Below are 22,362 nucleotides of genomic sequence, written 5' to 3' on the forward strand. Positions count from 1 at the left end.
ATCATGTCTGCACTATCAACCGGCTGGTATAGAGATGCAGCGAAACCAACCCCTTTATAAAGCAGTCAAAAGTCATTGCGGAACCAAGGTGCAGAAGAGTCATATGCGAAAGTACTGAAAGATATTTACAGTAGCTGTGCAACTCCACAGAGAAAGCAGTAAAAGTTGAATAAAGAATGATGGTATACAGCAAGACAATTTCTCCATTGTTCACTTGCATGCAAGAATTATTGTCGGAACGCTAAGGGAAAACAATTAATGGACAATATCTTGGTATTCTGCGATTTACCGACGACATCCAAGGTCACAAAGTCTCTCCGGACGGACAAGCTTGTGCATCGTTCAGGTGACCAAAGGTAAGCATCACATGGACCAAAACATGGCATTTCAGCTTGCCACTGCAAGGGTAAAGTACTGTACCACCTCATAGACAATTTTAGCTTGCAATGCATCCAGACCACTTTTTTGGAATGTGCTTAACTTCAGTTTCTGTGTAGCAACGACTCATTTGCAATTCAACTGCTCCAAGTTGTTTAAAAGGGTTATAGAACTGCGGTGCTGGACCTAAACTTTCAGAATTCAACTACCCTGCTGATGCGTGAACCAACATAGTGTCATGGTTATGAAAATCTTACAGCTAAACTTTCAGAATTCAACTACCCTGCTGATGCGTGAACCAACATACTGACATGGTTATGAAAATCTTAGCTGACTCAAGGTATGAACCTTCCAAGTGCATCACAAAATTTTGTTCTGCAGTGCATCAAACTGCCATACACAACTGTATCATAGGAAATATATTTGCCTAGCAACATCTCAAAATCAAGTTCGTTGGCTTCATTGCTCTTTCATAACTTAACATATAGCTCTGTCTTTCAGCCTTGCGGCAAAAAAGATGCACAAGGCCACTTAGCATAGCAGTTCGAAAACAGTTTATTGTCTTGCATAGATGTATTTGCAGATTCCTCCTGGTGCATGCTTGGTAAGTAGGCGGGATCCTGCTGAAATCAACACCTGTTGGTCCGCGGGTGCAAGCACCACTCTTACCACACCTAGCCTCAACTGCTCCTCTGCCAGTCATGGGGAATTAATGCAGGCATAATGAATCAAAGTTTTTTCACAGTTTTTCCTGCTAACAGCGTCTTGCAAGTGACTGGACAAATTGCAGAGGAGCAGGGCCTGACTGTGATAGGAGCATCCCTATCCGCCACCTGGGATACGCGCTCTCTAGCAGGCAGGTTCTGCCGAGAGAAAAATGTGTGCTGGTTTGGCTTAACCAGTCTTTGTTCTACATAAGATGTTGGTTCCCAAACTCACCATTGGACAAAGGATACATGTCTGGGCATGTCCTACTATCTGCAGCCAGGTGGACAGCACGCCCCTCAGAAGTGTGCCGGACTCCTGGTATAAAAAAAGCACATCACTTTCGAGAATAACTGAACAGCAATGATCATACCCCGCCACACAGAAAGGTACGGACACACCTCATTTGCGTTCAGTAAGGCCTCTAAAATACTTGTATACTTGTAGTACCTGCTGAAATCAAAGGCACACAAATGCTGCATCTGGTTGTGCCAGGCACAGCACTTATCCAGGTACATGGCACAGCAAGACCTCGAGACGACTGTTCGAGCAGCATACATCCATGCTACACTGCTACCCGACACTGAGCGCAATTCCAAGCAGCGGCTCTACAGACCTAGAGATGACTAGTTTAGGCACGCACACACTACCAGCATCCAGAGCAGACCACCACTATGCATAACAGACTACGCCGCAGAACACTTATCAAGGGCAGCCTACACAGGAGCAGCATGGAGGCGCCTCTCACTCACGCACCATCCATGCTACACCGCTACCCGACACTGAGCGCAATTCCAAGCAGCGGCTCTACAGACCTAGAGATGACTAGTTTAGGCACGCACACACTACCAGCATCCAGAGCAGACCACCACTATGCAGAACAGACTACGCCGCAGAACACTTATCAAGGGCAGCCTACACAGGAGCAGCATGGAGGCGCCTCTCACTCACGCACCATCCATGCTACACCGCTACCCGACACTGAGCGCAATTCCAAGCAGCGGCTCTACAGACCTAGAGATGACTAGTTTAGGCACGCACACACTACCAGCATCCAGAGCAGACCACCACTATGCATAACAGACTACGCCGCAGAACACTTATCAAGGGCAGCCTACACGGGAGCAGCATGGAGGCGCCTCTCACTCACGCACCATCCATGCTACACCGCTACCCGACACTGAGCGCAATTCCAAGCAGCGGCTCTACAGACCTAGAGATGACTAGTTTAGGCACGCACACACTACCAGCATCCAGAGCAGACCACCACTATGCAGAACAGACTACGCCGCAGAACACTTATCAAGGGCAGCCTACACAGGAGCAGCATGGAGGCGCCTCTCACTCACGCACCATCCATGCTACACCGCTACCCGACACTGAGCGCAATTCCAAGCAGCGGCTCTACGGACCTAGAGATGACTAGTTTAGGCACGCACACACTACCAGCATCCAGAGCAGACCACCACTATGCATAACAGACTACGCCGCAGAACACTTATCAAGGGCAGCCTACACGGGAGCAGCATGGAGGCGCCTCTCACTCACGCACCATCCATGCTACACCGCTACCCGACACTGAGCGCAATTCCAAGCAGCGGCTCTACAGACCTAGAGATGACTAGTTTAGGCACGCACACACTACCAGCATCCAGAGCAGACCACCACTATGCATAACAGACTACGCCGCAGAACACTTATCAAGGGCAGCCTACACAGGAGCAGCATGGAGGCGCCTCTCACTCACGCACCATCCATGCTACACCGCTACCCGACACTGAGCGCAATTCCAAGCAGCGGCTCTACAGACCTAGAGATGACTAGTTTAGGCACGCACACACTACCAGCATCCAGAGCAGACCACCACTATGCATAACAGACTATGCCGCAGAACACTTATCAAGGGCAGCCTACACAGGAGCAGCATGGAGGCGCCTCTCACTCACGCACCATCCATGCTACACCGCTACCCGACACTGAGCGCAATTCCAAGCAGCGGCTCTACAGACCTAGAGATGACTAGTTTAGGCACGCACACACTACCAGCATCCAGAGCAGACCACCACTATGCATAACAGACTACGCCGCAGAACACTTATCAAGGGCAGCCTACACAGGAGCAGCATGGAGGCGCCTCTCACTCACGCACCATCCATGCTACACCGCTACCCGACACTGAGCGCAATTCCAAGCAGCGGCTCTACAGACCTAGAGATGACTAGTTTAGGCACGCACACACTACCAGCATCCAGAGCAGACCACCACTATGCATAACAGACTACGCCGCAGAACACTTATCAAGGGCAGCCTACACAGGAGCAGCATGGAGGCGCCTCTCACTCACGCACCATCCATGCTACACCGCTACCCGACACTGAGCGCAATTCCAAGCAGCGGCTCTACGGACCTAGAGATGACTAGTTTAGGCACGCACACACTACCAGCATCCAGAGCAGACCACCACTATGCATAACAGACTACGCCGCAGAACACTTATCAAGGGCAGCCTACACAGGAGCAGCATGGAGGCGCCTCTCACTCACGCACCATCCATGCTACACCGCTACCCGACACTGAGCGCAATTCCAAGCAGCGGCTCTACAGACCTAGAGATGACTAGTTTAGGCACGCACACACTACCAGCATCCAGAGCAGACCACCACTATGCATAACAGACTACGCCGCAGAACACTTATCAAGGGCAGCCTACACAGGAGGAGCATGGAGGCGCCTCTCACTCACGCACCATCCATGCTACACCGCTACCCGACACTGAGCGCAATGGACCTTTTCACAAATTCTGCAGCGCCACCAAGCGGCCGCGCAAGGCACTCTGGGAAAACGGAGCGCCGCGCTCCTGTGCTACACGGGAACTTTCGAATGACATCCGAGTAGAATTACATTCGAGAATTGGAATGACATTCGGACTCGACGGACGCACGCGGTGCTACATGACACTTTCCAAACTCATTCGAAAGCCTCAGCTCATTTTCAGTGTACGACGACGGTCACACTAGTCCGACGACGCTATATATATCACGCTCAACAGCAGCATGTTATTATAGTGAAATATCTAGTTTACTATGATATGATTGCAGTGGGACAAGTTTTCCAGGCCAACGACATCGACGAATCCGATCGGCGGACGGTCAGCCTTGTCGGCGGCTGAGCAAAAGCACAGTGATGAGGCGGCGATGTGAATATGTTCGCGCTTCTAAATGAGTGAAAAGAACGGCTATATTTCACATGTGCACACCTTAACAGCCCCCAGCGACAAGCGCTTGCCAAATTAATTTCCGTCGAGGACGACTCTCTTCCGCGACGACTAAGCCTAGCGGGTCCGCAGGGTTGGATCTGTGATTGCGGCGGTTGTTAAGAGCGAATCACAAGCTTTAGCGAATGAAAATGGTCACTGAGTGTAGTTTTGGCAACAGTGACCTGAAATCAACTATTGCTTACATCGCAGGGCACGCATAAGATGAACGGGAAACGCCGGTGTGACCAAAACTGCCACGCCGTGCTTTACAGCCAGCAGCAGTCGTCGCCGTCGCTAGCTTGTGGATAACAAGTTAGGCCGTTTCAATTAAAGAGAACGGTCGTCAAACATACTTCTGGATGAAGTAGTTTAAAATAAAGTACTGGTCACGTCGGAGAAAGCCGGGACAAGAAGCGAGAAGCGCCCGTCCTGCGCGATGTCAACAGTCCGCTGTCAAGTGTTTCTCGGGCGTGCGATCACATCATCGCTTCCCACACATTATCGCACTGCGTAAACAAGCACGGCCGGTAAAAAAGAAAACAGGTTGTTTAATAGAACTAAAGCGCCGGTTGCGTTTTATGCCATGAAAACGAACACTAGCTGTTCGTACGCAACGATGTAAACAGTATGAGTGCACTTGGCTCATCGGCGCACTCCTGAGAAATTTCATGCTGACGCGGTAGATGTTCATTGCTGTAATACTATCTTCAAGCACTCCCTTAGACAGACTAATAAATAACCACCGCAGCAGTGCGCTGCAACATTTTGCTAAGAGGCAACCAACAATGCGCACGAGAAGACGCACAACGCCTGAACACGCCGGCACAACACAGCAACACGCTTGACAGCAGCCGACGCGGGAGGCAATCACTGCTTTCTCCCATCATGCTTTGCACGGATCCGCTAGGGGATGGCGCGGCACTGCAATTTGTGGAAAGGTCTATTCCAAGCAGCACTCTACAGATCAGAGATGACTAGTTTAGGCACACACACACTACTGACATCTAGAGGAGACCACCACTATGCATAACACTTAACAAGGGCAACCTACAGGATCAGTAATGGAGGTCCCTCTCACTCACGCACCATCCATGCTACGCTACACCATACCATACCACACCACTACCTGACACTGAGCACAATTCCAAGCAGCACTCTACAGTACACTTAATAAGGGCAGCCAAGAGGAGAAGCAATGGACTACATTTCCTGCACCCTGTGCGATAACTGCACCAAACACTAAAATTCATGGTCGCTATCGGTATGAATGACGGGAACCTCCGCATCATTCAGAAGCATATGTTTTAAGTAGTGCTGCTGCAAAACCGTAGGTGCAGGAAAGCGCGTAGACGCAGCAGATGCAGAGGTGCGGGGCTTTCTGGGCCAATAATCTGGCTGCTTCTCCAGGTTTTTCTTACTAGCAGTGTGTTTCAGTAGTGATGGCTGCTTGTCTAACATTTGCTTTGCAGCTTGCCTAGCACTATGAAGATTCTTATTGACTACTAGTGCCAGTGATGGATCAGCCAAGTCGTGCCCTATGTTCATGAGGTCCTGTACAAGAGCTATAGCCTGAGTGCGACTGTCTTCCATTAACGAACTTAGTGACTGAGGGTTAGAATCGGCCTGAATGCTAGCAAGAAGCGCCTGAGGCTCATCCAGTGGGAATGAACTACTCTGCGCAGAAGTTGAGGGAAGAGCTTCATCTTCATGAGGTGGGCACTGAAACCCAGAATTTTGTTCTAGTTCCCACTGCGCAACAGCATGAATATGCTTGCACAAATTCAAGCTGTTCCTGAAGTCAGCGCATGTACAATGGAACATGTGGATACAAATTCGGCATTCATGACAGCTCTTCCTGCAACCTGTGCATGTTGCGCTCCCCTTGAAAACTGTGTACTGATGTTGCTGCAAAGATTCAGACTTCACAAGCCAGCCACCATCCTGAGGTGCTCTGCTAACGCTGGATTTCGATATCGTGAGACCTGCACAGTGCTTCTTGAAGTTATCAGCTGTGCGGTGGTCTGCCCTGGGCCTCACCTCAGAAGCAAGCTGCTTCAGGAGCCGCTCATTAGTCAACCTCCGCAAAGTAATCAACAGCTTGTCTAACCTCTGGCACTGCTTCCTGTCCATGTAGAACGTCTTGAGCTCATTATGTAAGCTCTCCAAATGGTTATTAGTTGTGAGACCGCTGCGTTCTCTATAGCAGAGTGCCCACTGCTCTGGCCGCTTTGCATACACCCTCTCAAAGTACTCAATGAAGGCTCTGAGCTCCTCCACAGACTTTGACGCCAGAAATTTCTCAAGGACACCCTCAAATTCTGTTACGCTTTCGCAAACCATCAAAGTGTGCAAAGTTTCCTTGACAAGTTTCTGATTTTGTCTCCCACTAACTTTACTGATATTCAAGTTCCAATTACGCTTGACATGCCAAGTACAGAGCAAGCGTTTCTGGGGGCTCCCCATTACCCTTGCCCAAGCATTGTAATATGCTGGCGCATCGTCTGACATGAAGAGCTCAGTGCAAAGTGCCTCACCAAGTCTCTCCTTGACTGCCTGAAAAAAAGCAGCCATAGTTTCTTCTGTGGTACTTTTTGAAAGAAGGTACGCGCATGGAATGCCTGACCAGTCTTCGCCAATTACTAGCAGTGTTGTCAGATGAAGACCGTGCGAATTCGTTCCATGGGTGGAATCAATACAAACACTCTTCCTACCATATTCGAGCAGGAATTCCTTCTGAGTGCTGTTCATGAGAGCCATTTTAAACTTCCCTATGCCTTGCTCCGTAAGCAACTCTCTATCAGCATAGAGCAAAACTGAGGTTTCTTCGAGCTCATTAATCCACATACTCATGCTGACAAACTCATCTGAGTCTTTCTGCTCCTCATTTCCAATATGGAACTTTCGCCTTATATTATAAACATCGTGCCTGTCCAAAGTGTGGAGCACATTCAATTCATCTCCACCAGTTGCATGTGCATCTAGCAAAATCCTTTTACTAGGAACTCCTAGGCTCAGTTTTGCTGCTATGGCATTCTTCTGAGTGGATGTCAAGCGCTGATGCTTCACACTTTTCTCATGGCCGTAGTGCTCCGCCTGATACTCAACACTTACTTTCTCACCTTCTTGCGTGACAGCCATAGTTGCAAAGCAGTGCTTGTTGCACTTCACACTGCCCACTAACTTTGGCTGCCGCTTTCCTTTTCCAGTTTTCACCTCCATTCCTGACCTGTGGCAAAACAGGTACCTCTTCGTTGCTCCTGAGGGCAAACGCTTTGGTCCAGTAGTGGCTGTGAATTGGACTTGCTCCTTCATTTCTTCCATTTCCTTCCATGCTGCAAAATCTACAAACAAAAATACAAATGCACATATTTAATGGAGACATATTACACAATGGTCAAACTTGTTTTGCTATGTTTCCAACAATTTAACTGAAGTGTTTCAAGATGTAAGGCAGCCATCAGAGCAACATGGACTAGCTATAGACTTCTCAAATGTGATCGCTCAAGGGTAAATCACTCTTAGTGCATGAGGCCCACCTGCCCCAAGTTCTGCTAACACTTCATGGATGACGCACTGTAACTGCTCCAATATTTACTACTTTAATCTACCTTGCCCTTTAAAAGCGATTCAATACAGTTTTGTGAGGCATGGCTGCCATATATTCCACAAGGCTAGCAACCTAATGCAAGCTATAGACAAGCGTCAGGCTGTGACGTCACGGAGATGCGGCGTTGCTGGAGTCAGCAGTGGCTTTCGTTGTGTAGGCAAAAGCCGGTACCGTGTGCCTTGGGTATGCCACGCTTGAGCGTTTGAGTAGTTTTTTCTCTATTTTTCGCTTCCACGAGCTTCAACATGTACATTTTTTTCACCACCTATCCTAGAAAGGGATAAAACGTCGCTAAGGTATCGGCAAAATCATGCAGTTATTTTTCATATTACCTGACTTTTACTATTGCTGGTCAATCAGAACCTGGCGAAAACAGCTAATACCGGACCGAAAACCAGTTATCAAGCAGAATAAGGCCTGCAATGACTTAAAATATTTAGCTCTGCAGAGCAAACGTAACTTCGTTGTAGCTCGACGTAAACTTCTATCCATTCGCCTGCGCACCTCTCTTAAAGCCAAGCGAATAAAAAAGCATTTCCTCACACATTACTGGTGAAGATAGCATTTGCATGACTCAAAGTAACTGCATGGCTTCAGTGTCCAGTAGTGTTCGGCGTTCTCCGCACTGAAGTGGCTGGACAAGAGCAGGCACATCACAAAGGTTCGTCATGTGAGAAAGCTGCCTCGAGTCTTGCATCCCGCCGTCCTTCTTCTTGGACTTAGCGATCGGGTATGCTGTATCGCCCCAAACGTTGAGACTGCAGACCTGTATACCTCGTGCTTTCTTGGTTTCATTTTATAAGTCAACCTAGTTGACCGTCGTAGCCACGCCGTTGCTGCCAAATATAGGAGCACAGAAGGAAGCCTATGCAGCGCTTCACCAGATAATTCCGCCCAGGGTGCCGAACCGGAATTTTTTTGGGTTCAGTTCACTTCCGGGTTCGGCTCCGGAGCGACATTTCGTTCCGGTTCGAACCGCTCCGGATAGCGTCGAACCGGTTCAAACGGGTTCAGGCTATAAAAAATTCTGAACGTAGGTTTTTATTTAACCTTGTTTTGCTGTTTACTTTTCTTTGTGATATCAGCATATAAAACAACACTGCAAAATTTGCTCACTGCGAGATGTTTTACTGTTCGCGGCAAAAAGACTTAAATTTACACAAGAGCCGCGAAATCAAATGAACTCAGAATTAGTGTACACCAGCTATGTATATTAGACTATCTGATGAGTTACATAAAAAGAAAAGGTGATGGATTATTCATCTACAAAACCTTTCAGTTTCAGCAGTTTCGAAGTCCCCGTCAGGCGAGTAATAGGTCTCTCTTGAAGCTCGTGTCAATCGGGAATTTCTCCAGCCCAAAATGCTTACGCGGGCGCCGTCAGGACCACTGCATGCGCCCACTATGAGCGGAAGTTGCCTTGTATTTGCAGGTATATAAAGCCAAGACATCTTTCTGTCACCCCAAAAGCGGCTTGCCAGTCACAACCCCCCCCCCCCCCCCCACCCACTCTGGCACACCTGCAGCATACATCTTGAGAGTTTACCAAAAATATTTTATTTTCATCACCTGCTCTACATCGCCTTTGTAACTCGCATTATCTCGACCACCTATAGCTCAGTTTCTTCAAAAACACAGCTAATCGTGGCTTGTCGCTAGTACAGTGTAAAATTAAGATTTTGTCCTATGCTGATGTCGTCTTCGTCTCTTGCTCTGACGAAAAGAATATGATAAAAAAGCAGGCTTGCATTGGTTGGGGGCTCTTCGTGTCTGTACGGACACAAACTTGCAACGTCTTAGATGCGACGTTGCACTGTGAAGATGTTGCAATTGGTGCATTGCAAGGGGACGATCGTAAATTCGTTAAATAGAATCTTTGTTACTTTTCTGGGTCGCTTTCAAAGGGAGCCCATGCGTGGACAGAATTTCATGCTACCTTGATACAGTATGGTGAGTCTTTCGTGCAGTTTTTGTCCACTAACCTGTTTCATGACTTACTTTTCGAAACCCAAAAAGCCACCGCTTCCTGGCAGCTGTGCTAATAATTATTACGTGACTAAATGCTCATCTGTCTTTTATGTACAGTCGCGAGGGAATTTTGTGCTGACACACTCGATTTCCTAAATATTCGCTTTTCCTTAGAACCTGTACGGCTTCTCCAGAAGGCAGCTGACAAAGGTTCTGATCGGTTATTACTTCCTCTATGTGCAGCCTTACCTAGCCTTTGCTGACGGCCTTATATTAAGTAAGACAAGTTCAGAGGATGTACATTCAATAGGCCCCAAAAACCTTTCTTAGACCTCAAACGTCGACTTTACGTATTAGGACATGCCATCGAGCCAAGCGGACGTTTGTGCCATGATCAGTGAATTGCTACATCTGCAAGCAAGGAGGAACTATTGAACAACGAAATTATTTGTGGCGCTATGTTCGTTTCAGACATAGCTCACTTCAGCAGTCTCTTAAAAAGGACACTGAGGTCATGCCTTACACTGTAAGATTTGTGCCAGTAATGAAGGACACCAGAATTCCGTGTGAACATTTCCTGCTAATAAGACTGCTTAGCGTGTGAAGAAGCTCTATGCTTGATAAACACGCACAATCGCCACTTTCGGCGAGGTCACTGTTCACAGAACAGTTCTCATTTTAGCTCCGAACGTTTATGCTGCGAAAGTTCAACCTCCTGACTGATCGCCCTTTCTTGACGTGTGCACCTTCAGGAATTTTTATGTGCGGGCAGAGCAAGGAAGTGATAGTGGCATGAGGCCGTGTGCCGAGGTCGCGGAATTCGACCCAATCAAGTAAAGCAAGACAAGGTCAGGGAGGTTCCCGATATTCCATGCGGCAACAATAAAAAGAATCTTTGAAGATGGCCGAGTAGCCTACGGCATCAGTAAAAGAAGCTTCTCTGTTGCACCCGCCGCCACTGGCTCGATTCCCACTTACGGTTAAAGCATTGTAGGTGGTTTCGTTACTGCGTTAGCAGTTTAGTCTCCTTTCTCAAAAATTTCCGTGGTGTGTGTGTGTGTGTGTGTACATGCACGCGCGTGTGTCCATGCATGTGGGCGCTTAAGCATGTGTATGCACACGTGTGCACAATTCGGTGGGCGCACATCCGGGCACTCACTGGCAAAAAATTTACAGACGGTTGCAATTGGCGGTAATGCGAAGTTTAAGCGCAACTTTCGCCACTGCCAGGTTGACAACAAACCCGGTGACCAAATCTCGACATGGACTCCTGTCAGCTGCCAAGGCTTGTCTGAGGAACTGCTATGCCGCTATTTTGGCCCTTAGAGAATGTTACAGTGCGTTAACGATGTCGACTATGAAATGCTTCCAGACAATGCAGTGCAACTGCGATGCAGACAGCTCAGACATTGTGCGCGTTGTGTACGGCTTAAACCGTTCTATACACAGTGATGTGATTGGCTGAAGCCATTTTGGAGCAGCTTTTTGGAGCAGCCAAAAGGGAATTTTGGAGCAGGGAAAGAAGCTTTTGGAGCAGCTCAAGGCTCATTGCCAAGTGAAAAAATTGACTTTGTGAGAAGTAAAATAGTAAAATAAGGAGGAAACCTTTGGGAACAAAAAGGTGCTGTTCAATAGGATGTTACGGGCATTTCGATGCGAGCAAAATGCAAAAACACCCGTGTACTCAGATTTAGGTGCATATTAAAGAACCCCTGGTGGTCCATTTCTGGAGTCCCCCACTACGGCGTGCCTCATAATCAGATCGTGGTTTTGGCAATAATTTAATTAAATTAGAGGCAATTGTGAAACATCATATGTTGGCCCAAATAACTAATTTTAGAACTTCAGTGTCATGTAATCTTTTATGCGACCAAGTATAGATCAGCCCTGTGTTATAGCCGCCAAGCCCCTATAGGACAGCAGTTATAAATGGACAACAAGGAATTCACTGGAACTTTTATTTAAAAATGACTAGAATACGCGTTTGAATGTGAAAATATGCGTTTGGCGCAGCTTTGGCGCAGAATAACAAAAATGTAGCAGGATGTAGCAGGTTTTGCCTTTTGGCGCACATCGGCGCAATTGGCGCAGCTATCACATCACTGTATACACGGTAATGGCAAACATGTGGAAGTCGTAACGTGCTTCAGCTGGAATGCTCTGCTAACCCCCCCCCCCCCCCCCAACGTTTATTTTCGGTATTAAACTTACGTTTACCGCGAGGCTGTCGGCATCACAACAATGCTTCTCTTTTTCGGAAGGGGAAATAATGCCACATACAGTCTGACAAAATGTAAAAAAAAAAAGCAGCTGCTAGCAGTGGGCCACGATCCGCGACTCTACTGGCCAATCCCAGTAGTAAAAAGTGGAACTTTTTACTATATGAGTACAGCAAACAAGCCAGGGATCGAAATTCTAGAGCATATAATTGTTTCTCTTGTAAGCGGCTTTTTCTTTAGGTGAGAAGAAAAGTTTTAACAGATTACTTTTAGTGGTGGAAGAATTCTTTGCAAAGGTCCTGAATGTGGGCGAAGCTTCGCTCCAGACTTGAGTTGTATTAGACTACAGTATTGCCAGGTGGCACATGGCTGAGCTGGAAGACGACGATGCAGCGCTCACGCTGTCATGCATCGGCCACCAATAGACCACAGTCTTGCCCAACACCAGGTATTAAAGCACCCTGCATCAACAAGCATGTCACAACAAGAGAATCGAGCAAGTTCTCAAGAATGGAGATAGCCTAAAACCGGTGAAGAGGAAACTAGGCAGAGAGAAAAAACAGATGTATTCATTAAGAGAGAGAGGGCAGTGTCATTTCCAAAGTAGGCACAGAGTTCTACTATATAGTAGCCAATGGAATCAGGACAATAATGAAAGGCAGTAGTGCACAGCACTGACATCCCGCCAGTAAAGAAAGAGGAAGTGAAGGAAGCCTCAGGAGCAATGCAAAGGAGGAAATCAGCTGGTGATGATCAGGTCCATATATGCTGGGAAGGTCAGAGGGGAGATGGTGCTAGAAAAACTGGCCACCCTGTACACATAGGGTTTTTCGTGTTTGGGTGAAACCGGACTTTACCTTATTAAAATATTTACACCTCGAATATGCTCCTGAAAGATTGGGTGAAACGTGATTTTCCCCCCATTTCTGAACTACAATGCCCTTAGACAGACAACGAAGAAAACAATCTAACATTATTGAAGTTGGCAGCCGTACTGGATCTACTCTAGAAGTGCTTGCTGAGTCAGTCATCCAATGACTACCGACATCTTGATTTCCGCGACCAACGTGTAAGAATATATTAAGGTGCTGACACTGCGCCCGGCGGAGCGGCCAGACCTTGTTCGCTGCTCCTTGCGCTTCAATCGAACGCAGGCAGGTGGCACCATACGATGGAGGCTTGTCTAGTCGCCGAGCTGCGGCAGCTATAATGCAGGTGCTCAGCAATCGTTTGGTGCCGCGGCATGTAGTATGTGCGCTTTATTAAGTGCAGCAAGGCACCGAAGGATTGAAACTGCTGTTGACACCAAATAATTTTGGGCAACTTCGTGTTATACTTGCTGGGACTGCATGAATGGGTGAAGCAGCAGCGAGGACGATGCCGTGCGATCCTTCCGAGCTCGTTAAGGAAATGCATTCACTGCAAAGTTTTTCCCATCCATCCACACGAATGCTGAGAGCATATATAATAACTATACTGACTCCTAAAATATTGTCACGAAGTTGTGACGACGGGAACGGGTTTATTTACAAGTGGGGATCAGGGACGTCAGTGGACGGCCAGCGTCAGGCGGGCTTCACCACAGTCTCGCAGACTGTCGTTTTCTAGGAGGCTAGGTGGCATTTCGTTTTCTAGGTGGCAACACGACCACGACCATAGTAGCCTTCAGAGGACCAAAGGTACCAAACTTTGTCCGATATGGTGTCACGCTCATACCATGCCACCTGTACAGAAAGCAAGTCGATGTCTGCCACCAGTGTGGTCGGGTCGGGCATCGCAAGGACGTGTGCCCGACGCCAACCAACCGGATCTGCAGGGGCTGCGGCCAAGCGAACCCCAAGGAAGACCACAAATGTACCCCCAAATGCAAACTTTGCGGCGGCGCTCACCCGACCGCCGACACAGAATGTAAAGCCAGGTACAAGGTTCCCTACGTCGTTCGCAAGCGTCAGTGGGAGCGCCGAAAGGTCAGCCACCAGCTGCCATCGGAGAGCGTTTTCCCGTCACTCGACAAGCCAGCTGCCCGTAAGTCAAGAACGCCATCAAGAAACCGTGCGCAGTCGAGAAATAGCAGCTGCAGGAGCCAGAGCAGAGACGCGCGAAAAACGAAAACCCAAAGATCACCGTCACGCGAGAGAGTCTGTTCGGTCAACGCCGCACGAGGTATGAAGACCAATCCGAGCGACAACGCCGAAACAGAAGACAACGCTTCAACCAAGGAACGAGAGATCAACGAGGCCCTGAAAAAGGAGAACGCGACCCTGCGAGCCACCATCAACAACCTCACCAAGGAAATCGCGGAGATCCGCAACGCCCTCCGCAACGTCATACAGCAAAGATCCAGCCCGAGCGGCAACAACAAGGCCGAAGAAACTACGGCCGGCGCAGACAAGGAGCCGCCAACGAAGAAGAGGGCCGTCGAATCGCGCAAGACCAAGAACAACATGAGCAACTGCAGCACAGACAGCAGCAACAACAACGTCGAGGCCAAACTCAACAGCCTCGAGGATCTGATCAAATCGATGAAGGAAGCCATCGAAGCCTTCCAAACGGAGAACGTCAATAGACTCAGCAATCTGGAAAGCAGTGTGCAACTAACACTAAGCAACCCATTGTTCATGCCAGTACAGCAGCAAAGTCAACCAAGCGCAGCAACTCGGAGAATTCCGAACAGGACAATCATGGCCTCCAACTCCACAGGCATAACAGTGTGGCAGTGGAACTGCCGCGGCTTCGTCAAGAAGAGGGCAGTCGTCCAGCAACACATCGAGCACGCGGCGCGCAAGCCCGACGTGCTCCTGCTCCAAGAAACACTAACGGACAAGCCATCCCTCCCCGGCTACAGGGTGCACGCGGGCCCGCCCGACGGCAGAGGCCTGTGCACCCTGGTCAGGAAGGGACACACCTTCGTCGAACACCGGCTAAGCAACGTCAGGATCGAACACATGCTCACTGAACTCATACCGACCAAGCAAAGAAAAAACAGCATCTTCATTTTGAACATCTACAGTAACCCATCGCAGAGACTGCAGAAGTTGAAAGCCATTCTTCACAAGGCAAGCACGACGGCCGGCCAGAGCACGCTGATCGCATGCGGCGACTTTAATGCGATGGATCCGGCGTGGGGCTACGTCAAGAGCAATGCGAAAGGCAGAAACCTATCCCAAGACGTGGCAGAACTCGGCTATACCCTCATAACCGACCCGGCTTACCCAACGAGAATTGGCAACTCTGTCCCGAGATACCAGCCCAGACCTCACGTTTGTCAAGAACAACGAACCGATTACGATCACGTGGAGGAACACGGGGGTGTACCTCGGCAACGACCACATGATCGTGGAAATCGTCATACCGGAGCAGAGCAGTACCAACGTCAGGAAACATACGTGGATCGATTGGACCGCTTTCAGAGATAACAGAAATCAGGAGGCGGAAGAGATCGAAATCGACAACATCGACACGTGGACCAACAAGATCCTCCAAGACGTTCGAAACTCAACCAAGGACATAGAAACAGACCTCGAAACGAACAGAATGGATAGCCGAGTGGCCCACCTCATCGAAGCCAAGCAGTCCATTCTCAACAGATGGAAACAACGCCTTAATCGTAGGCTACGAAAGAAAGTCTCAGAACTCAACAGAGCAATCGAGGACCACTGTCGCACGCTATGTGCGCAACAGTGGAACGAGATATGCAACGCCGCCGATGGCCAGATGCAAAAGAGGAAAACATGGAACTTGCTGAAGCATCTGCGCGACGAAACCAAGACTAAGTCACACCAAAGGGACCGACTGGCGAAACTCATCCATCGAGAAGTCACTAAACACGGCGCTGATGAGGTGGCGAAACGCATCAGCGACAGATACCTGACAACTACACCCACAGAGTGCCACGGGGGGCTGCCCAAGGCCCGTCTCGACAGAGATATAGACGTAGAAGAAGATCGCACGGCACTGCAGGACCTCAACAGCAGGTCGGCGGCCGGGCTGGACCGCATCACCAAAAAGGCGCTTAAGAACCTCGACGACAAATCCAGAGAAAGCCTCGCGAGCTATTACAACAAATGCTGGAAAACGGGAACGCTGCCGACGCAGTGGAAGAAGGCCAAGATCATCCTGATCCCCAAGCCGGGCAAGCTATCCGACACGGATAACCTCCGACCCATATCGCTCACATCTTGCGTGGGCAAGGTGTTGGAACATGTCCTGCTCAACAGGTGGCAAGAATACCTCGAGAAAGAAGATCTCTACCCGGAAACAATCATTGGCTTCAGGCAGCATCTAAGTACCCAAGACGCCATGATACAACTCAAGCACCAGATCATCGACGGCAACACCGGCGACAACAAAGCAATACTGGGACTCGACCTGCAGAACACCTTCGACAAGATGAAGCACTCGGCGATCCTATCCCAAGTCTCGAAACAACATGGGAGAGAAATCATACAATTACATCAAAGACTTCCTCACGGACAGAACGGCCAAGCTCAGAGCGGGGGGACCTCCAAGCACAGGAAAAGAAGCTGGGAAGCACAGGCACACCTCAGGGATCGGTCATCTCGCCGGTGCTTTTCAATCTCGTGATGATAGGAGTGGCCGAAAGGCTCAGGAACATCAAGGAAGTCCGAAATACGATATACGCCGCCGACATAACGCTGTGGGTGGAAGAAGGTAGCGATGCCCAGATCGAATCCACTCTACAGGTGGCCATTGATGCGATCGAAGACCAACTCGACGGAACGGGGCTCCGATGCTCGCCGAGTAAGCCGGAGCTCCTCATCTACCCGCCCATCAAGACCCGCCCGGCAAAGGTCCCGCAAACCAAAGAGCAGCCCGAGAGAGTACGAGGCAATCAAAGTCAAGACCAGAGAGGGAAACGCGATCCCAAGAGTCAACAAGATCAGAGTGTTGGGAATGACGATCGAGACGCATGGCAGAAACGGCGAGACCGTCACCCGACTCATTGCGAAAGCGGCGAACGCCACGAGACTACTCAAACGACTCACGAACAAGAAAAGCGGAATGACGAGAGAGAGCCTCATCAGACTGATCTACTCGTTCGTCATTGTCACGTAGCGTACGTGGCGGCCTACCACAAGTGGAAGAAGACCGAGAGAAACAAGATAGAGCCTACAAGACGGCAATGGGACTGTTCGAAACAATGAGCACCAAACGCCTCCTGCAGCTGGGGGTGCACAACACGCTAGAGGAGATAGCGGAGGCCCAACGCGCCGCACAACTCGAAAGACTGTCTATGACCAAGGCCGGCCGGAAAATCCTGGACAACCTGGGAATTGGATATCAAGGCAGGGAGCAGACGCAGCTCCCCGTCCCCGATGAGATCAGGCGCAACATCAGAGTGGACTCGGTACCGAACAACATGCACCCGGAGTATAATAAAGGGAGGAGAGCAGCGAGAGCCAAGGCGCTGATAGACCAGCACGCGGCCGACACACACGCACGCTACGTTGACGCGGCTGAGTACGCCAAGATACACGGCTTCACGACAGTCGTCGTCGACGACACAGGCACCGTTAGCACGACCACCAGCACGAGATGCCCCAAGGCAGAGCAAGCGGAGGAGGTGGCCATCGCCGACCGCGACTGCCACACGGTGCTATGCGACTCGAGGCAGGCGGTGAGAAATTATGCCAAAGGCAGGATAGCGAAGGAAGCGGTGCGCATACTGCAGGAAACCAAGAACGACGATGGCAGCAAACAAGTGAGAATCAAGTGGTTCCCGGCGCACGCGGGCAAGGCGTCAGACCGCAACGCCAACCACAACGAGACGGCACACGCCGAGGCGCGCGCGCTAACGGACCGCACCTTGGTCGACTGGCCGCTGTGGTTCAGCACCAAGGACCGAATGACCGAATACAACAAAATAACCAAGGCGTTTCGCCTAGCTCGCAGAACCCTTCCACCCTCTTGCTTGGGGCTCAGTCGAGAGCAAGCCGTTTTATTCAGACAGCTACAGACGGGCTCATTCCCCAGCCTGTCGCTGTTGCACAGAATGTATCCTGAGACGCACCCGACAGACAAATGCAGAGTCTGCCGAACGGAGACGGCCGGCTTCGCACACATTCTGTGGAATTGCAGCAAGTACCAGGAAGAAGCTAAGTCTGGGAGGATCCCGCCACGACTGGAAGCAGCCGCAGGGAGCGACAAACAAGAGGAACAACTTTGGGCCGTCCAGCAGGTCATCGAGGCGCTGGCCCAGCAGGGACCCAGCGAGCCGGCAACGGCGAGCGGGGACCCAGGCCGCGCGGCCGGTGCCCAGAGGATGACATAGGCCCCGTCCGAAGCGCGCGTGCGCTCTACTGCAGGCCCCAAATAAACGTTTTAACAATCCAATCTAGGAGGCTTTCTTGAACTTGCCTCTTTTGTCAGACTGGGACATCTGGGAAAAATACTGGGCACAGCATCAGCCAAAAGGATCGGTTTCTTGGGTGCATTTAAAATTGCCTTGCCATTAAACTTGGCATAGTACGATTTTATAGTGTAAGCTCGGGAAAATGCTTTGCGCAGATGTGGTCACCGGATCGAATTATCCTACCTGTTCAGGGCAGATGGGATATTTATTTCCTATCCTCGCCTAGAACCAAAGTTCTAGGCGATCGGGCTCAAACGCAGCTTTAAAGAGCGACACTTGGTCTGGACAACTCTGGTAGTCCGATCTGCACTTGGAGTATAATCACGTATGGTCAGCTTCTGCTGCCATGTACATAGGCCGCAACAGCCGTCCAAGGTGTGAGCCCACACCACCACGTGGGTTTGCACAATCACTGCAGCTGGTCCCAAACCGCAACACAAAAGCTAGTTCTACCAAACTTTGTTCGCGCACAGTGCCTACGACAACATCGAAGGCATGAACCTAAACGTCCACACCTTGTGATGCACTCTTGCAGTGCAAAACACCGAAAAACAAAGCCTAAAATGGGACCGAAAGCCGTGCAAACCGTTCACCTGCGTCCGCCACTCTGCAAGTGAATGGCCACCACTGCGCTGAGCCCCCGCGCCAGTGTGCGCATATACTAGAGGGCAAACATGATCTATGCGCGCTCTCCGCAGTGGCAGACAGCCAATGTCAACACCGAAACTATTTTTACACCGTGTTCATGACCGGTGCAGACCCTTTTTACAAGCAGTTGAACCAGTACTTGATGGAAGCGAAGCAAGCCCCACAAATACAGGTGTTGAAGTCAGGGACTATTGCAATGACACAACTGCGGGCTACCCCAGGCTAGGAAATGCTGTGTTGACGGTCACAATACTGTAGACAATAAGGAATTTTAACAATGGCTGCACACGAAGACATTTCAAATTACAGTACAAAAAATCGGAGGGGAAACAAACTCCACCAGAAGGGTATGACGCGATAGCATGTGGATTAATTCCCGTATATGCAAAAGGTCATTATCTATTTTAGATTCTTATATCCCTGACAGTCCTCATACCCCTCCTGTTGCAGTGGTGCAGCGGATAAGCCATACGCCTCTGCCCTGCAATGGCAGGTGCTCCCCAGCGGCAGCTCTATATGACCCACGTTGCTCTTCCCAAATACCAGTCTTTCATTTAGCTGGGACCTTTCCCACTGGACAGTTTGCAATGGGTGGGTTTGAGGACGCCACAAGGTCGTGTGATGTAGGTGGGCCACCTGCCTCGTAGGTTGCTCCCGCAGCCAATCATTAATTTAAGTGCTACCTGCCAGGTTGCATGAGAATGCCATGTTTTACAGGTACCATTGAATGTTAACACACACACACAAACGAGTTTTCGCTCAATGAGGCAAGCAAGGTTTGCGCATTAAAATTAGTTTTGTATTTGCACTAGTACCCTGCACATGCAATATAAATATCATGCAGAAAGGAGCCATGCTCCTTTATTGAGAGCACAGAGACAGCACTGATGACTTCTTAGTGAATAATACAGTTTACGTGAACTGTTCACAGAAAGAAAAGATAATCATTTCGCCAGTTCTAAGCAAGAACGTGCAAGCTTGTAGCTCCATTGTGTCCAAGTTCTCACCCTCGAATACTGCACGTTTGCCGAAACAGAAAGAAGAGGTAAACTGTTGCTCCACATTGCGCATTAAAATTACAGAGGAGAGAGCTATAAACAACAGATAAGCAGAAGCAATGAGGCGCATAATGCTTCTTATTTGTATGCATTTCTCACGATATTTTTTTTTTACGCATCCTGTGCTTCTGCTGTGCCTGCAAATAGCATTAACCAGGAGTCGTCCTGCGCTTGCTGTGCTTATTCCTTGCTTTACCCAGCAATTCGCAATGCACTGACCTCTGTCGTTCATGTAAGTACCTGGAAGCGCTGTCAAAATTTCGCTCCCTTTTCCTCCGCAGAACACTACGCGAGCGGTCTACGCAAGCTAACATTTATTCGTGCATGCACAAAAAAAAGAACGCCAAGAACGCGTGCATCTTCCTCACCTGAATAGGAAGAAAACTGAAGCGTACTTAGTCTCGACACGAACCCATGGTTCTGCTCGTGGTGCTGCAACAATTCGCCACGGCGGGCAAAGTTTACATTAGTACACTGGTCACAAGAATAGGAGCCTTTCGCGAAACAAAGAGAGCTTATAGCTTCGGGATGCTGTTTTCGCAAATGCCTCCTTTGAGAACTCTCAAAAGCAAACTCAGCTTGGCACACTGGGCACAGATACTTATCAGGCGCAGGTTCAGACTCGGCGGGTGGTGCAGGTGGCTCGGCGGGTGGTTCGGCGGGTGGTGCAGATGGCTCGGCGGGTGGTTCGGCGGGTGGTGCAGGTGACTCGGCGGGTGGTGCACTTGGTCCCTCCATTCCTACAAGGGCACCTCATCGACAGACACAAACACAATTTATATTGCCAAATAAAGAATGCGCAACGGCGCTAACAATTAGAAAAGTGCGCACCCAGCGCAACACAGAATACGGCAACGGCCAAAAGAAAGCGCAACAGAGCTGCTACTGAACAAAGCGGTTATAAAACAGCGTGAAACAGAGAACGCGCAACTGCGCTAACAACTAGGAACTATGAATATGGCAACGGCCAAAAGAAAGCTCAACGGAGCTGCGACAGAAAGAGGTAATAAAACAGTGCAATCAGCCCTACAGCAATTGCACAGCCTAAAAGACCAGCGAAGACGCTCGCACAACGGACACGAGAGGACCGTTAGAATATCGAAGTGTGCAAAACAATGAAGTCACGTGATCATGCACAAATAAAAGCCCAAATTCAATTTACATGAAAAAAAAAACTGTAAAAAGCTTCTATAAAAGTAATAAGCATTGTTCTGAAATGCATTGTTTGTAAATATAGTAAAAAAAAATATTATTTCAGCTAGACAAAAAACACAAACAAATGTAGACAGGGGAAGAGAATTACCCCTAGGGACAGGGATTTCTAAGGGGCGGAGTCAAACCTAGGGAGGACCCGGATGGGTTGAACCGCACAAACAAAAAAGAAGGCAGTTCATTTACTCATGTGAGTCGGCTCGCGCAGAGACTGGCAGGGTTCAGTTCGACCGGGTGCGAAGTGCACCTTTGCTGGGTGCGGGGTTTCCTTTTGTCGTGTCTTGAGTTAAATGCCAGTGAGTTATAAAAATGGCTGGAAGCTTCATATTCAAGTATATATACGGGCCTCGCCTTTATAGGATTCACAAGACTGCTGACCGTGAAGTGAGTTGGACTAAATTCTGTAGTGCCTCGGTAGCGCAGAGATCGAGCGCGTCTCGGACGCCGCGTTCGTCGTTTTAAGCAATCTCTGTGGTGCATCCATGCGGTACTAAATTAATCGAAATATCCAGTTATATGTGCCTGACCTCGCCTTTGTAGAACTCAGAAATGTAGACTGCGAAGTGAGTTTGGCTATTTGTGCGTCTGGAAGGCTGTACGGAAATCTAGCGCGTCTCGGACGCTGCGCTTGTGCTTTTAAGGATTTTTTTTTTTTTTTTGCGTTCATTCAGTACAAAAAATTGACTCGACTGGAAGCTTCATATTCGGTTATAAATAGGGGCCTTGCTTTTGTTGAAGTCACAAAGCTGGAGACAGTGGAGTGAGTTTGGCTGCCTTCTCAAGCGTCTGGGACGCTGTTTGCTCGCGTTGGATCCATCGGTATAAAATCGGTGGGTTACGATGGTTGCGAATTTTATGCATGCCAAAAAGGAACTAAAAGGTCTGTGCGATAGCCCTTAACTCGATCGCGATAGATACGCGATTATAAAAGCGTGGCG

The 22,362-nt window shown here is 49.3% G+C and overlaps 2 protein-coding genes across 8 annotated transcripts in view; one reads left to right on the forward strand and one right to left on the reverse strand.

Moving 5' to 3' along the window:
- The window catches only part of LOC149352643 (phosphatidylserine lipase ABHD16A), a 103,159-nt gene that overhangs the window by 16,023 nt on the left and 64,774 nt on the right, over positions 1-22,362 (forward strand). For 4 of the 6 annotated variants that reach the window (XM_089581840.1, XM_089581843.1, XM_089581842.1 and 1 more), the window contains exon 1: positions 21,604-21,808. The exons of the other annotated variants lie outside the window; for them this stretch is intronic. In XM_089581840.1, coding sequence (XP_089437966.1) covers positions 21,734-21,808 — 75 coding nt within the window. In that variant the 5' untranslated portion in view covers positions 21,604-21,733. Of the gene's footprint in view, positions 1-21,603; positions 21,809-22,362 lie in introns of those variants that run through there. 6 annotated transcript variants of the gene reach the window in all.
- LOC149352644 (uncharacterized) lies at positions 916-21,605 on the reverse strand. 2 transcript variants are annotated; one of them, XM_089581839.1, is made up of 3 exons: positions 20,581-21,429; positions 7,451-7,680; positions 916-1,401 (listed from the first exon to the last, which is right to left on the reverse strand). In XM_089581839.1, the coding sequence occupies exons 1-3, from the start codon at positions 20,948-20,950 to the stop codon at positions 1,273-1,275; spliced, it is 729 nt and encodes a 242-aa protein (XP_089437965.1). In that variant the 5' UTR covers positions 20,951-21,429; the 3' UTR covers positions 916-1,272. The 2 variants fall into 2 exon arrangements, with proteins under 2 accessions (XP_089437965.1, XP_089437964.1); XM_089581838.1 differs by lacking the exon at positions 916-1,401 and having other exon boundaries at positions 3,736-7,680; positions 20,581-20,826; positions 20,917-21,605.

The sequence above is a fragment of the Amblyomma mixtum genome, chromosome 3 (genome assembly GCF_055824585.1).
Source record: "Amblyomma mixtum isolate Tamu chromosome 3, ASM5582458v1, whole genome shotgun sequence".
NCBI classification, from domain to species: Eukaryota; Metazoa; Arthropoda; class Arachnida; order Ixodida; family Ixodidae; genus Amblyomma; species Amblyomma mixtum.

Bases quoted from the DNA above. Each gene is read 5' to 3' on its own strand.
- LOC149352644 (XM_089581838.1), bottom strand. From the start codon at position 20,950: ATGGAGGGACCAAGTGCACCACCCGCCGAGTCAC. The intron at 20,827-20,916 runs CTGCACCACCCG...CCGAGTCTGAAC, and splicing joins TGCACCACCCGCCGAGTCAC to CTGCGCCTGATAAGTATCTG. The intron at 7,681-20,580 runs GTGAGGAAGATG...TTTTGTTTGTAG, and splicing joins TCAGTTTTCTTCCTATTCAG to ATTTTGCAGCATGGAAGGAA.